This window comes from Centruroides sculpturatus, unplaced genomic scaffold (assembly GCF_000671375.1).
Source record: "Centruroides sculpturatus isolate CEXI.00-Female unplaced genomic scaffold, Cexi_2.0 scaffold89, whole genome shotgun sequence".
In the NCBI taxonomy this organism is placed as follows: Eukaryota; Metazoa; Arthropoda; class Arachnida; order Scorpiones; family Buthidae; genus Centruroides; species Centruroides sculpturatus.
The window spans coordinates 521,337-537,005 of NW_019384460.1; the positions used below are offsets into that span (position 1 = coordinate 521,337).

At 25.2% G+C, this 15,669-nt stretch overlaps 2 protein-coding genes across 4 annotated transcripts; one reads left to right on the forward strand and one right to left on the reverse strand.

The window, feature by feature from the left end:
* The first annotated feature begins 875 nt into the window (after positions 1-875).
* Positions 876-5,476, forward strand: LOC111620791 (endothelial lipase-like). 3 transcript variants are annotated; one of them, XM_023362785.1, is made up of 10 exons: positions 876-966; positions 1,058-1,299; positions 1,371-1,520; positions 1,632-1,740; positions 1,843-1,944; positions 4,290-4,379; positions 4,490-4,750; positions 4,825-4,948; positions 5,050-5,229; positions 5,316-5,476. In XM_023362785.1, the coding sequence occupies exons 1-10, from the start codon at positions 894-896 to the stop codon at positions 5,401-5,403; spliced, it is 1,419 nt and encodes a 472-aa protein (XP_023218553.1). In that variant the 5' UTR covers positions 876-893; the 3' UTR covers positions 5,404-5,476. The 3 variants fall into 3 exon arrangements, with proteins under 3 accessions (XP_023218553.1, XP_023218551.1, XP_023218552.1); XM_023362783.1 differs by having other exon boundaries at positions 4,290-4,403; positions 5,316-5,475; XM_023362784.1 differs by having other exon boundaries at positions 4,311-4,403; positions 5,316-5,475.
* A 654-nt stretch (positions 5,477-6,130) lies between these two features.
* LOC111620809 (pancreatic triacylglycerol lipase-like) lies at positions 6,131-9,476 on the reverse strand. The gene is made up of 10 exons (XM_023362803.1): positions 9,281-9,476; positions 8,099-8,367; positions 7,873-8,019; positions 7,660-7,768; positions 7,450-7,563; positions 7,261-7,377; positions 6,902-7,159; positions 6,683-6,803; positions 6,331-6,510; positions 6,131-6,224 (listed from the first exon to the last, which is right to left on the reverse strand). Exons 1-10 carry the CDS (start codon positions 9,348-9,350, stop codon positions 6,131-6,133), a joined length of 1,479 nt encoding a protein of 492 aa, XP_023218571.1. The 5' UTR covers positions 9,351-9,476.
* Between the last annotated feature and the right edge of the window lie 6,193 nt (positions 9,477-15,669).

Consider the following 15,669-nt stretch of genomic DNA (forward strand, 5'->3'; position numbering starts at 1 on the left):
AAATTACATGTGCAAATATAGTCTAAAATAAATTATATGAAAATTGTAAGATAATGTTATAATTTTGAAATATTTACTGACATTAAAGAATGAAAAGTTAAACTAAAAAGTTTAATAAAAAAACATAAATAATTAAATAAATAAATAAAATTTTCAATTTTTGGAAAAAAAGTTACTTGTTCCTAAATTAATTTCTATACGTTTTGTAGTTTCAAACAATTGTGACATACTTCATGTTGTTGCTGAAGTATCTTGTAATAGTCTACAAAAATAAATACGTAAATAATTTTAAGTATAAAATATTTAAGATATACCATATAATAAACATCACAGTAAATCATATTAAAGGGACTTATTAATTTTTGATCAGTTCTAATATATTAATAAATAAAGAATAAACACAAAGCAGTAAATGACTTATTTTATGAATTCATGGAATTATGAACTTATAAATACTGTATGCATATATTAATATTTTATAATTTTAAATATTATTTTAAATATTTCCCTTATTATAATGAAATGAAATATTAAATAAATATTTTAAAAATGCTTTTTAATGTATTAAAAATAGTTTCTGTCAAAAAATACATATCAGTTTATTTGTTTACGGGCAATCATAAAACGTTAAAACATTTTCGTTCTTATTATTCAATATCTCTTGCAGAAACGTTTAAATCTGGGTCATTTTTATGTGTCAAAAGTGTTGTAAATATCCACAAAATATCATATTTCTAATATCCTATGAATATTACAGATATGAAAATATAGAATTTAATGACGTTATGTTAACATTTTACCGATGTTTTTGTGCACAGTTACGACGTAGACTATATAAATAGCATTCATTAAAATTAAAAGTGTCAGTAATTACATTCGACTATAATAGAAAAATGAACTTATATAATTTGACTTTTGTTTTCTGCTTATTTATTTCAATTTCTACTTCTTGTTGCTCAAGAAACTGTAAAAAATATTTTTAAAATATAAATAAAAATTCCTGCTTATGATATTTACTTATATTTTTAATTAAATTTTATATGTGTTATTTTTTTAGATACTAAATTATTATGCGGTTGGACATCCATTACTGTAGAGTCACTTTTTGGATCAATTACAGAATCGCTTCCTCCACTTGATGTAGAATTTCGTCTTTATACTCGTAAAAATCCTTCGTATTATCAGAGTTTAGTGTTTGGAGATGAAAGTAGTATTATTCAATCAAATTTTCTGCATGAAACGGATACGAAATTTCTTATACATGGTTATACAGCTAGTGCGAATCAAGGATTCTATTTGGTGAGTTTCTATAATAAAATGATTAATTTCTATTAATATCAATTAGCATTGTTATTATTTTTTTAAACCAGGAATTAAAGACGGCAATTCTAGCTACACGAGATATTAATGTAATTATAGTAGATTGGGCTGAAGGGGCTTCCAAATTTTATTATCCAGGAGCCATTACAAATTCTTATAGATGCGGTAAAGAAATTGCGAAAATGATAGAGTTTTTACAGGTAAATTTCAATAATTTTTCTCTAATTTTTAAAATAGTTTAATAGTTTTTAAATTAATAAATTAAGATTAACTGGTATTACGTTCATTATGTCCACTCCCAATTTAAATAGAATACAGCAAATTTAAAATTAAGTCAAGTTCACTTAATTGGATTTAGTCTCGGTGGACAAGTTGCAGGATTTACCGGTAAAAGATTGAATAAAGTTTCTCGAATATCGGGTAAACGAGTTAATTTATATACTTTAAATCAATAAGTTTTCAAAAATAAAAAGTTATATACGAGTTAAGATGTAAAACAATTAAATACTGTTATTATTTTAGCTATAGATCCCGCTGGAGTATGTTTTGATGCATTTCCAGTAAAATATCGTTTAAACAGAACCGATGCTGATTTCGTGGATCTCCTGATCACAACTGCTGGAGGTATTTTAAATAATATGCAGTTATTATTAAGGTTTTAGTTTTTGCAAATTTAGAGAAATAATTGATATTACTTTCACTGAATATAATTTTAAAATAATAATAATTAGAAACGTAAATCATAAAAATTTCCTAAATTTAATAAAATTTCTTAAATGTATCAATATTAATTTTAAATTTCTTAATAGTTTATAAATTGAAAAATTAATCTCAGTAAATAAATTAATTAAAAATAAAGATTCTTGCATAATTTTATTTTAATCTATTTACTTTTCATTAGGATAAGACATTTAATATAGGAATAACATCATATATCATTACATTAAATTAATGTTAAAGTGTTTTATATCCTGAATTGTTTGATAAACCTATTTTATTATATTTTCCTGAATTATCTTTCATTTAATTCCTATTAGTCTTTCATATTTTAAAAATAGTTACTTTATACTCTTATAAATTTTGTGGCTGATTCAGAGTCATTAGGCTTATTTTTATTATTAATTATTATTATTAAACACTTTTATTTAATTTGCTTCGTATCGTGTTTACAAATTTTGCAACCCAAATTTCACCCATTTCTAATTAAGATAGAAGGCTGAAATTTTGAGAACTTATCTAATCCCGATGACAATGCATTTTAATTGGGTTTTAAGGGGTGCTTAATGCTTATGTTTATCGGATTTTGGGTTCCACCCCATATATTTAGTGTATGTGTGCGTGTGTGTGTATAAATAATGGTAGATGGCAGTAAGGTCACTATTCCACCATTTTCACTCTAATATATAAAAAACATGACCAATAAACTGCATTTTTTACTGTTTAAAAGTATATTAAAATTATTTTTTATGTCGATTTTTATTAAAATGTTGAATATATTTACAATTTTGTAATTAATAGAACAATATATAATTCTTAATTTAATATCGTAAAACTTTTAATAAACGATTATTTTTCTTCATAACTGACTTTTTTCAAGAACAAATTTAAAGATTTGCCGGAAACTACAATTTGATGACTGTTCAATGATTTTCTTTATCAATTTTTTGAAAGTGAGTTTACTTTCGGATTGTATCTGGATATTTTATAAATTAACTATATCCGGGAGTTGATTCAAAAATAATAGCGAAGTTATTTACCTATTATTTTATTCACGAGAGTTCTCAACATACAAAGAGCATTATTGCGGTTTGACAATTAGAAGCTTTGAAAATAATTCTGAATACGCTTTTCCTATAACGTGATTTTTTAGAAATCTACATTAATATCTAAATTCGGTTATAATGAGAATGATCAATCCTATCTATTAATATATTCATATCACGTAAATATGTTTATTAATTTAATCAAATTATATAAGAATATCTATTAATATGTAACTTATTTAACGAATTTATCTAATCAAAATTAACTTCAAATGAAAGAAAAGACAATTAGTTGATTTATACTCTACCTATGACTCTATTGTTAGAGTACACTTACGAGCAATTTTTCAATTGTAAACTGTTTTTAAAAATTCAGAAAGAAATAAGCTAGTAATCGATACTTAGCTTTATAAACAGTTTTGACATAAATCATTAGCTAAATAACGTGTACTTAAGAAATGACTACAGTAATTGCTATTACTTAAGTATCAATAGCTACAATGAATCATTACTTAATTGTAAACTATGTCTGCATGTATTAAAAACAATTTTAAATCTAATGAGCAAAGTTAAGCAGTTAGCAGTAGGCTATATAAAATTATAGATGTGTTATCCAAAACGATTCCAATTTTGAACAAACGTTGTTTGAAGAGATCTGTTTTAAACGCTTTAACTTGTTATAGTGAGATGCTACGTGGTCACAAGAAAAAAGCAGGACAGTCGATCTTAAATGCGTTTTTAAGAAAATATTTAAACGATCGTTATTATATATTTTACGTCATTATTTATAGTAAATTTAATGTGTTTAATATTTTGACAAAAGTTGATCTCGTTTTTACAAGTGGAAGAATATATCCATGTACTGTACTGTACTTCCTGTGGAATTTCACTACCGTTAACGAAATTTCTTATAACGAATTAAAATCCTAGAATGCTTCTACTTTGTTAACCAAGATAAAATTGTATATGGATAGGAAGCTCAATTCTGTCGTTTACTTTATTAAACTGCAGTTCGATTTCGTAGTAGTTAGATATATGTTTTTAATTATATTCGAAGAAAGCAGAAAGAAATATCTTGTCATTTTGTATATCTTGTCATTTCATTACATCTAAGATTTACTTTTAAAATATCTCAATTATTTTAAAAATTATTCTGTAGTAAAATGTTTAGTTTTATTTAATTTGTTATAATATAATTATTTTTAGAAATTGGCATGGTTATTCCAGTTGGTCATATCAATATCTATTTGAATGGTGGTCACATTCAACCTGGATGTTCTGGAGAAGTAATAAATCGTGTAAGAGGAGACATTTTCTCAAGTAAATTTATATATTTTTTACATTAACAAAAAACAATACTTATAAAATCACACATATAAATCCAATTTAAATATATTTTAATATAGGTTATGCTATAATTTTCGATAATTGTAGTCATAGTTTTGCTATCGAATTTTATAAAGAGACAATTTTGTATCCCGAGTGTAATCCATTAGCTTATCGTTGTTCTGATTACGAGAAGTTTTTAGAAGGCCAGTGTTCCAATTGTGGTGAAAATGGAGAAGATTGCACACTTGCCGGTATTGAAGCGTACGAATATAGAAAATATAAAGAGGATGTGGACAGAATATTTTATATAAAAACCGCTGGGAGTTCGCCTTTTTGCTGTGAGTATTAAATTGTCATAAAATAAATTAATTGTAATAGATGATTACGTAAAAATTAAACGCATCTTTTTTAGTGTATCATTATCAGATTACGATAATATTAGATACTTCGCAAAATAACTTTACTGGAGTTTATGGTAAATCAGTTCTCACGTTTCTTGGAGTAGGAGGAAAAAATATAACGATTTCTAATGATAGGTAAGAAAATTCTCGTAAATATGTGAAACATGAGAAATAATAAAAATCATAATTTTCTCTTCAATTTATTTTAAATTAATGAATTTATTTAAATATTTTAGATTAGATTTGTACGAACCGAGAAAGAGTTATACACATTTAATGACGAGTCAATATGACATTTTGCCTGCCACCCAAGCTTGGTTCTTTTGGTATTTCTATCCAATTTATGGGAAAATACCAAGAAATCCACAGATTTCGTTAAAACGTGTAGAACTAAAACCGATGAATAATATTAATAGGTTCATAATTAAATTATATTTTTAATTAAAATACAATTCTTATAATTTTCTTAAATTGTAAAAATTCGATTTTCATTATATTTCAGGGGCGAATTATCATCTGTATATATTTTTCATACGAAAGAGGCTCAATCGATTTTTCCTGGAGAAAAAATAACGCTCTTTTTAAAATAATTATTCTTCAATTTTAGTAAAAAATTTATAACCAAAAATTGATTAATACAGTTGTTTTTCTTTTAGAAGTGTAAAAATTCGGGTCAATATATAATTATACTTTACAATATTAATGTCAATTTTCGATTATCGGATTANTTTAAAATTGTAAGTAGATTATATTTTAAAAATATAATAAAATATCAAAATTATATTCATTTAAGCTTTGTTTTATTTTAAAAATTGAATGTTATTTTCTTTTTATCCATTTTAAACAGAATTATTTATTAAAACTTCGAAAAGCATGATAACGAAGATGAGAAACAGAAATTTATTGTTCTTTCATGTATCACGATATTACTATTAATCATATTTCGAAAAGGCAAGGAAATGATATCAGATAAGTAGAAGTAAATATTGTATGATGTAATTACTCATATAGTTTACAATCGTCAAGTAGGTCAATAGAGGACGACATGGAACATTATTATTTTATAAAAATCGATTAATCTACTTAAAAATAGGTGATACTATAATGTAAATACAATTTCGAAATTATAAAAAAATAATAATGATAATAATTATTATTAAAATTAAATGAATATTATAATAAACTTACAATAAGTAGGAAGTTTACTTATTGAAAACATATATATTTTATATAATTTGAATACGTAAAATGTACTTAAAAAGTAAAACAAAACGTTGAATTTAACTTTAAAAATTATTATTCTTTGTTTTAAAATATTTAAATTCTTCTAGTAATATTTAGAACTAAACCTGGAGGAATGACTTCTCTCACATTTCCATATAAAATAGTAATTTTACCATCATTAGTTTCTCTGGAAAAAAGAAAAGAGGGTTACAGCATCTTTAAGTAATTTATTATTATTTTTTAAATATAAATTTAACGCTATTATTCTATAAAACATTTAAGTATAAACTTACCTTTTAAGAATTGACATTGGTGTTATTTGAATGTAATCAATTGATATTCTGGGTGTTTTGGTATCGTATACTCTGAATGTTGAGCGAATCCAAAATACATGAGCAGAAATTATGAAACCCAAATTTTCAGGATTTGTAACGAGATACGTATACAATTCTCCTGGTATAAATGATTCTGTGCTATTATCAAAAGAAACTATTATTATAAAAATACTTTTTATTCAATCGGGCTTCTGTTTAATTCAATATTAACTAATAAAGATTTTAATTTTTATAGGTAATAATATGCTTGTAAAATCTGAAATTCGTTTTGATAAGAAGAATTTACTGTATAAATAAATAAGAAACTCACTTTTTGCTCAACTGTGCTGACATTTCATTCTTTTCACCTTTCAATCTAATAAAAATCTGACCATATTGTCTTTCGCTGGCTGGAAAATTTCCAAGTTTAACCAATACTTGATAGTGATGTACTGAAGAAAAACAAACACTTACATCGTTATTACTAGTCGAGTTTCAAAACGAATTTTTGAATTATTTTTCTGTTTCTTTTTTACAAATCTTTACTTACGACAATATGGCCAATGCGGATTTGTTTTAAAATAATATTTTCTTGGAATACCGTCGTGAGGTACAGTGCAACAGGAGTCGCTTTGCATGCCCATAATAGCGCAGTCAGTTCCATCCGATCCGCAACTGGCACACTTTCCATCTAAGAATGTGTCCCAATCGGTGCAAGTATATCCCACATATTGACACGTGGGGTTTAATAATGCATCGCTAAATAAAGACTCGGCCCAATGATGGCTACAACGTGCTAATGCTTGTGCTAAACATAATTTTTATTTTTATTAATAGGCCCTATATCATATTAAGAATCTTTTATTAATATTCTTAAATACTATATTTGTAATTGGTTAATATTTATACCATTTTGTAGTTTCCGTTTGCTTGCTGCATCAACTATTTTATCCAAACATCCGGGCTGATTTACACCTCCGTTAGGATAGAAATCAAAATTACCTATAGCTTGAGGAAGACCATAACCTAAAAAAATTCATTAAAACTGAAAAATTAATAACTTAACGCATATTTATTAAATATTAAAACAATTTTTACCTCTAAAATATTCTTCACCGTTCGTATGAATGACATCGACGAATGTTGCATCAGTATTATCAAGACGAAATTCTGGTGGATACGTCTTAAAACCAGAACCAGAAGGATCTAATCCTGTATATAATTAACTTATTACACGCTAATTAAATTTAATGGCAACTGAAATTAGATAATTTATAACATATACTCTACAATACATTACATATTTACCAGTTATTCTTCCTAACTTGTTAATTTGTTTCCCCACAAATGAGTTTATATGAGCTCCCAAATCTGATCCAATTAGATGAAATTTCTTTAAATCTCCACTAGTAACTTCCTAGAAATGTAATTTTGTTTTCAATGTACACTATTAATAAACTTATATATTATTTATAAAATTATTTTTATTAATAACATAATAAATTTATGGAAGATTTTTGCCTTTAAATACTTGATCATCCAAGTGACTTCCGTGCTAATCCGATGAATATTCAGCACAGAATAGGGAAAGTGAACTCTGGCTGCTTCACTCCAATCTACTATAATTATATTATAATCTCCATAGCTCAGTAATGAAGTTTTTAGCATCTGGAAAAGATACAAAGTAAATTAATTTGTATCTATTTTATTAAATTGAAACCCATTTCAGTGAAAGAAAATCACATACTTGAACCCAATCATCGTCGGCAGTTTGTCTAAATCCGTGCACGATAAATTTTGTTGGAAGGTCACCTTTATAATAAGAACTTCTGACAGTCACTACATCTCCGGGTCGAAGGTTGTGAAAATTGTCTGGATTTTGACGGGTGTACAGGCGATATTTTGTCAATGGGATGACACTCGATATCACAACAAGTTCTTTCAATAATTGTACTGGATCATACACATCTTCGTTAGGAAAATGTTTATAAATACCAGTACAGTTGAAATCTGCCTCTAATTTAAAATAACATTTCATAGTGTAAATAATAATTGTTTATCACGTAGTTAATTAAGTTATTAAATAACAAAATGAATTTATTAAATATTCACCAGACAATATTTTTTGTACATTATAATGTAAATTTTATATCGACCAAATTTAATAGAAGTCCTTAAGATAAATATATTCTCCATCATTATTTCACCAATATCAATGTCACTATAGCAACTATTGTAAAAACATTGACTACTAAATGCGATTTTTAGATAAATGACAAAAATATAAAAAATATATCTAATTTTATGTGAAAAATGAACATAAAAAAGTAAATGGTTTTTAAGGAAAATAGCATACCCATATACTTTTAAGACGTGTCTTGGGTTTTTTAATATTCGAGGGAAATATTTTTAAAATGTACTGTAGGCCTACCTAGTTGAAACTTGTATAGAAGGCATAAAAAACTTAATAAATTCTCCAATATGAATTAACTAATTTAAATGTTTAATGATAAAATATGTGGCATAATAATTGTGTCATTTTATTCTATGCAAACTTTATTTCTTCGAATTTTTATTTTTTATGAGTATGATCCACTTTGTACAAATTTTTTCTGTTCATGTATTGACACAGTCAAACTATAATTTTATTTATTACGAAGCCTTAAAATTTGTAAAATTAATGTAAAGCATAAATGTTAACAAAAACATTAAAAACATAAACATAATTAAATTTAAAAACTTTAAAAGCGAAGGAAATTCTATTTAAATATCCGATGAATACATTTTACTTTAAGCGACAGAGAATCTAGGTACTGTACTTATTAACATAAAAATGATTATTTAAGTTCGTATTATCTTGTATAATTATTTTAATTTCATATTTAAAAATTATAACGTTGATGAATAAAGTTTATTTCAATTTACTTACGCTTAGCAATTGACAGAGTCCACAGAAGTTTGAAAAGTAATGCAACGACAAATATATCCAACTTGTACATCGTTTATAGAATATGTATTAACACTGTTCTGGTCTGATGCCATTATATGGTGTTTTATATAAGATTTATATTTATCGACAATCATCTTCAGGGACCAATTGTAGATGTTCGCGTGAGTCCATCGTTCTCTCATTAGAGCAGTTTTTTCAATGAAAAACCACAGACAATAGATACAACTAAAGGACCTTGGATAAACTTGCTCGAATGACTATCGGTAATGGACGTTTAACGAATTTGAAATAGTCAAACATGTTTGTAATACAAATTCCTAATTATATTTTAAATAAATAATTTTAAAATATGTTCCGCCCTAACTTTTGCGTTTGTGAAAATTTAAATTAATAGAAATAAAACTATTGTTAAATATCAATTACTTATCACGGAAAAGAATCTCTCACGCACATTTATAAGACCTCTGTTTATCGTACTGTTTATGAATTAATGAATACGCGAAACTACTAATTACTTTACAATAAAAGGAAAAAAAAGAGTAAAAATGAAAGAACCTTTATAAGAAAAAAAGTCGACCTTGGAGTAAAAAAAGAGTATGATTTGCTCGTCGACGAGATAAGGTCGATTTTCGCATTAGATTCTTTCTTATGTCACGTCTTATGCATTTCCTCTTTTTGTTTTCTGTTGTGTCATTGACGATATTCGGTAATACCCAAAGATTGCACAGAAATTTAACCTTAAATTAGTATCTAAAATATTTTAAAACATTGCAAGCAATATAGTTATATACTTATCGTCCAATGCATCTGTAGATTGAGCCATTAAGTCTAGCTAATAGGATATGCAAGGAAGCTTCACAAGGACCACATTATTTAACATTGTATAGTTTAGTGTTTGAAATTAAGGAAAAAATAATATGATATAAAGGTCAAGTAGCTTTAAACAGAAGCTTTATTGCCTTTAAATTTTCTATAAAAAAGAAGAAAGACACGTTAAAAGCTAAACTTAAAGCAAACAAACAGAATATAATGAAACGGTATTTTTATTTTTAACTTTTAATAACATAATTCACTTAACTATTTTACACTTCATACATATTAAAGAATAATGTATATTTATATATAACTTAAATAATTAATTATAAAAGAATGTATCAATAGTAGCGTGACGTCAATCTATTTATTCGTGCGAATATCTTATAAAAATTAAATTGTTTTAAAAATTATGCATAAGATTTAAATTTTTAAATATATAATGAATAATTTAACATAATAGTAGAAAATGAAAAATTATTTTTTGTCTTTGATACAAGTTTTTAATTCATTTATTTTATCGTTATTCGTTGGTCTTATTTTATGATTTAAATTTGTAGCTTTAATTATCACGAAAAAAGTACTAAAAATCTTACAAAAAGAAAAATAATTTTATGTTTGCTGTTCTATTCTCTTAAAAAACGTCTCATCTACTGACAGGAAACTGAAGTTTAACAACGGAAAGGTGGATCTTCAAAAGATTGATAGTGTTAGATTGGCATTGTTTTGCACTCCGGATCTTTCTCATTGAAAGGATAGAAAGAAGCCGACTTGTTAGAAATATTTTAACTATTTGGTCGAGAAATACTCTAATTCCCAATGGAAAGTGTATATTTAACTTAGTTCTGTCACGCAGGTAGAGTAGCTTTCCTAGCTATCTATCCTGCCTGCATGACAGGATCAACCCTGACGACTTAAGCTTTTCTAGATTTGATGTAAATTCCGTTCTGTCTAATTAATTATTTTCTAAATAATTTTATTACTCTAATTAATCTGAAAGTGTATTTTTGAAGTGAAGATATTCTTATTTAATAACAAAGTTTATCGACAAAAACCAAAGCTAGGATAATTCTTACAAATAACAATATATTATTTGGATTATTTAATATCAGCTAAAGTCTATTTTATTTTGATAAAATCGAGTAGTATTGTAAGCAGAGTTTAAAATCTGCTACTCATTAACATCTCTCCCCATTAACTTCACATCTGCGATCGTCAAGAATTCGGAGAACTGAGGGGAAGGAATAGCTTGGTCAGGGGGATAGAGGAGAGAAAGGAGAGAAACCTTTCACCCTGGACATATGTGGAACGGATGTAAAATTCATCTGTGCTTGTGATCACCTTTCTTTTTAGTTCAATTATTGTATTATTAATGTTTGTGATATTACAAGTATGTATACTAATTAATCTCAAAAGTGTTTGTTTAATAATTTGAAGGGCTTTCACAAGTATTCAATTTAGTTTTCTACCCATTTTGAACATTCGAAACACGTTAATCAGTTTGTTATAATTAATCTTTTAATTATCGACCTGTTATAATTAATTTAATTTAAAAGTTTTAAAATTTTTTGAATATTTTCATAATTGTCAAAATATATTTTATAAATAAAATTGCTTTTTAAATTTTATATAGAAAGGAAGTATATTTGAAAATCAATACAAAGTAGGAAGTTTTAAACTTGTTTAGAAGTTATATATATATGTAGAAGTTCAGTATTTTTGACCTACTAAATTTGTTAATAATAAATAATACTATATAATGTTCAGAATGTCTAGTTTTTCTTTATTGAGATGCAAAGATAGATCTTAAGCAAAAATGATAGTTTTATAAATATTTCAATATTAACAAATTCATTTTTAATATTATAATTTTACTAAAGTATGAATACACAATAAATAATAAATGTTATTATAAGAAAGTTTTATGCATAAATTTTTAAAATAATATAAATTAATCGATATTCTTGTTTTGTAATTTAATATTTTAATGAATAAATTAGGTTGGCAAAAGAAGAGGTAATTATTATATTTTTACATTATTTTAATTTTTATTTACTTGTTAGTATAAAGGAGATNTGACAGTTAATGATACATAATTTTAAAAATATAATAGTACAATGAACATTTTTTTTTCCTCAGCAAAGTGACAGAATAAACTACAGTTCATTTTCTACGGATAATTTTCTATACAACATTGCAAAAACATAGGAAGAAACAAATGTTCGTTTCCGAATGGTATCAAATGACTTGTCTCTTAAATATAATCGATTGAATTTCGTTGCAAGAGTATCTCCTAATAGAAATATAAATACAGTAAAAGTTATCTAGAATATTATGGCTGAGAGTAGAAAAATTTCATTTCTTTTATTTTTGAAACAATTAAAGGAAGGAAAAATAATATGGAACTATGATTACTAAGTTTTGGCTCTATAGAGGACTTATCACACACTATTGACGTTATCGGAATAATCACACAGAAGTCGGTAGACACAAGTTTATTATGTCGACGATATGCATTTCGGACAGGTTGTCTGTGTCTTCAGCCGTATTTGTTACAATTTGGTGGGTTTATATAAGGCATCTACAAAAATACAAGCGGTTTTTTGTTAAAAAACAGGTTTATGATTAAAATATTACAAAATTACACTTTTATATATACATAAAAAAACATCTGTTGCTGATGCATGGATGACTTCATATTCGGTATCTTTCACAGTCGTTATATTATTTTTTCCGTACAAATAGTAACCAGAGATTAAAATTGTTGCTAATGAAATTAATTGTAAAGTAAATACTATGGTAGACGAACGTAATTCAAAGGTTACATACGTTTTGCAGGCAGTCAACTCGTACAATGTTCTCTACTATAGAAGCGATGCTACTATAGGATGGTATCCGGTGTTGGTGATATAAGTATTACCTGTTGACTAATAAGTTTCAGATGTATAAGGATGCCAAATGGGATCTAGCTGTATCTCTGTGTTTTCGTTTATTCTTACGTTATCATGGATTTTGATAATTTCTAAATGTTCGTAGAATTTGCGTTTGGTAGTATTTCTTTCGGAAAATAAACCAACCAATCAAGAAAAAATAAATTTAAATAAAGTGAAGTACGACATAAAATGATGCACATAAAAATAAAAACAATTTCAATTATAATTATAAACATAAAACTGTATTAATTGTCAATGATTTAAAAAGTCTAAAAAATATTATGAAAGCTCGTTAGTAATAAAATTGTATAGATGATTAGTAACACAATCCATGTTGAATTTTTTAAAAAAGGAAATAAAATAAAGAATTTAATAATATGAAACACAAAATAAAAGAGTTAAAATAGAACATCTAATTAATTATAAATATTGTATGAGCTCAATGAAAATTGATTTTTCGGTCTAAAGCAGTTGAAAAACTAATAAGTGAATGTAGAGATCGGATGTCAAGAAACTCATTGTAGGCAATAAAAATCTCTGTGAAGTGAAGCTCTCCAAGAAAAACAAATCAGAGATCTCAACTCAGTGATAAGATTAAAATCGAACTAAAATTATACATAGATATATTATCACCATCTGCTTCAACTGAGACATTTCCTTTCTTTGGTTTATAACGGATGCTATCACACTCATTTATTTTTAAATAAGTTTGTGATTGGTTCTTTGTAAACAAATTACATTTTATTTTCATAATTTCTAATAAGCTCAAAAATTTTTCTTTTGTGCTTGATGATTATGATTCAGTTTTCCTGTATAATTTAAATATTTATGACTAAATTAATTTGAAACTTAATAATTAAACATATTATTGTAACAGCATAAAAAATATTTGGTTCGCGAATTTTTCGGTAATTCTTTATTATTATAACACTATATTTTGTATGTTTAATACATTATTTATGTTTATTATAACTCTCGATTTTTACCAAATAATTATTTTTATTAAATAAAAAAACTTATGAATTCTATCTGAAAATGTAACATTTTAAGCATAAAATAGTCCATTTGAAATTATAAAAGTTGAAAAAGTGTTATTTATATTTTATTTATGCAAATTTCAAATATATAAATATTCAACTTTTATTTCATTAATATTTATATTAATACGTAATGATAAATTTTGTAATTTGTATATATTACTTTTATAAAAAATAATACGTTCTGAATATTTTGATCAAATTTATAGGGCAAATTTAATTTAAAAAATTAAAATATAGTTTGAGAATAATTTATCAGGTTAAATATCAACATATTTAACACCGAAATTTATACTATAAAAAACGTAATTACTTTTCTTAGACGTTTCTTATTATCGAATGCACTCAGGTTACAAAGTTTATGTCTAACTTCACTTTTACAGCTGTAACAACTTAGACAAATGAGAATTCCGATGCTGAGACAAATATTTAATTTAGATAAGAAGCTAATATAATTTACAATAGATACAATAACTTATTTTTAGTTTATTTTTAATAAAAAAATAAATCTCATTATTTGAATATTTGTATTTAAAAAAAACAAATATTAAAAACAAATATAAAAAAAATACAAATACTTCTTTAATCGAAATTTTTGTAATTAAATTAAATATTGCAGTTTAATTCAAATGCTGTAATTAATTATCGAATGTTAACGCATTAATTTAAAGCAAGTTACTTTTTCTTTTTCTTAAAACAATATTTTACATTAAAATTAAGGAATAAATATCAATTGTATGTAATTATAATTTTAATCATATTCTTTGTTGATACTTCATTATATTTAAATTGTTTAGAATACTTTATAATGTACTCTAAATTACTCCAAAGTACTCAAATATTACGAATTTAGTTACATTTTCCAGAATATAACTGTATCCTGAAATTTAATTATAAATTATGAACAGAAACCTTGATTCTTCGACGTTCTTGATAAGAGATTTCTATATATAATGGGATATTTCCCTTGTGACTGTAGAAAGATATTAGCTAACTTTCTATTTATTTTTTAGATAATTCTCATTGAAACTTTGTAAAATAGAGAAAAATGTTTAGATATTTATGTTTCAACAGATAAACTTATTTTGAAATTTGTTGCGAATGATTTTTCTTTACTATNAAATATTAGACTTTTACGAATTCCTTAGAATAATTTATAGTCTTTTAAAAATTCTTTATGCCGATAAATCATCTGTGACTAAAGGAAATCGTTTAGGCGACAGTTTGACTACTACGGAAAGGATGTAATAGGGAAAAATCTATCTTGTTGTTATTTACAAGTTGGGGATTTTATATCCTCTCTTGGAGATTGAGGTAATTTTATATAGGTATAGTCATTTATGTTTTTGGATTAAATCTCTGGATAGTTTACTTAAAAGCTTTTGGTGTGAAAATTTTTAATGCCAGCTAGTGAGTATAACAAAACCTTGCACAGTACATTAACTACCGAATAACTAATTCATTTATTCATATAAACTGAACAAATATATAAAATTATAATATAATAGAAAAAGATTACAAGATGCTTTTATATAGTTAACATTAGTAAAACTTATGCCATTTGTTCATCAACAAAAATGCATTT

What these genes read in the sequence shown, in the direction of transcription:
- LOC111620791 (XM_023362783.1), top strand. Translation starts at nt 894, where the DNA reads ATGAACTTATATAATTTGACTTTTGTTTTCTGCTTATTTATTTCAATT. An exon ending in ATAACGATTTCTAATGATAG is followed by an intron (nt 4,949 to 5,049) that starts GTAAGAAAATTC and finishes TAAATATTTTAG; the next exon opens with ATTAGATTTGTACGAACCGA. An exon ending in CCGATGAATAATATTAATAG is followed by an intron (nt 5,230 to 5,315) that starts GTTCATAATTAA and finishes ATTATATTTCAG; the next exon opens with GGGCGAATTATCATCTGTAT.
- LOC111620809 (XM_023362803.1), bottom strand. Translation starts at nt 9,350, where the DNA reads ATGTACAAGTTGGATATATTTGTCGTTGCATTACTTTTCAAACTTCTG. An exon ending in TCAGCACAGTTGAGCAAAAA is followed by an intron (nt 6,511 to 6,682) that starts GTGAGTTTCTTA and finishes TTTTGATAATAG; the next exon opens with CACAGAATCATTTATACCAG. An exon ending in CCAATGTCAATTCTTAAAAG is followed by an intron (nt 6,225 to 6,330) that starts GTAAGTTTATAC and finishes TCTTTTTTCCAG; the next exon opens with AGAAACTAATGATGGTAAAA.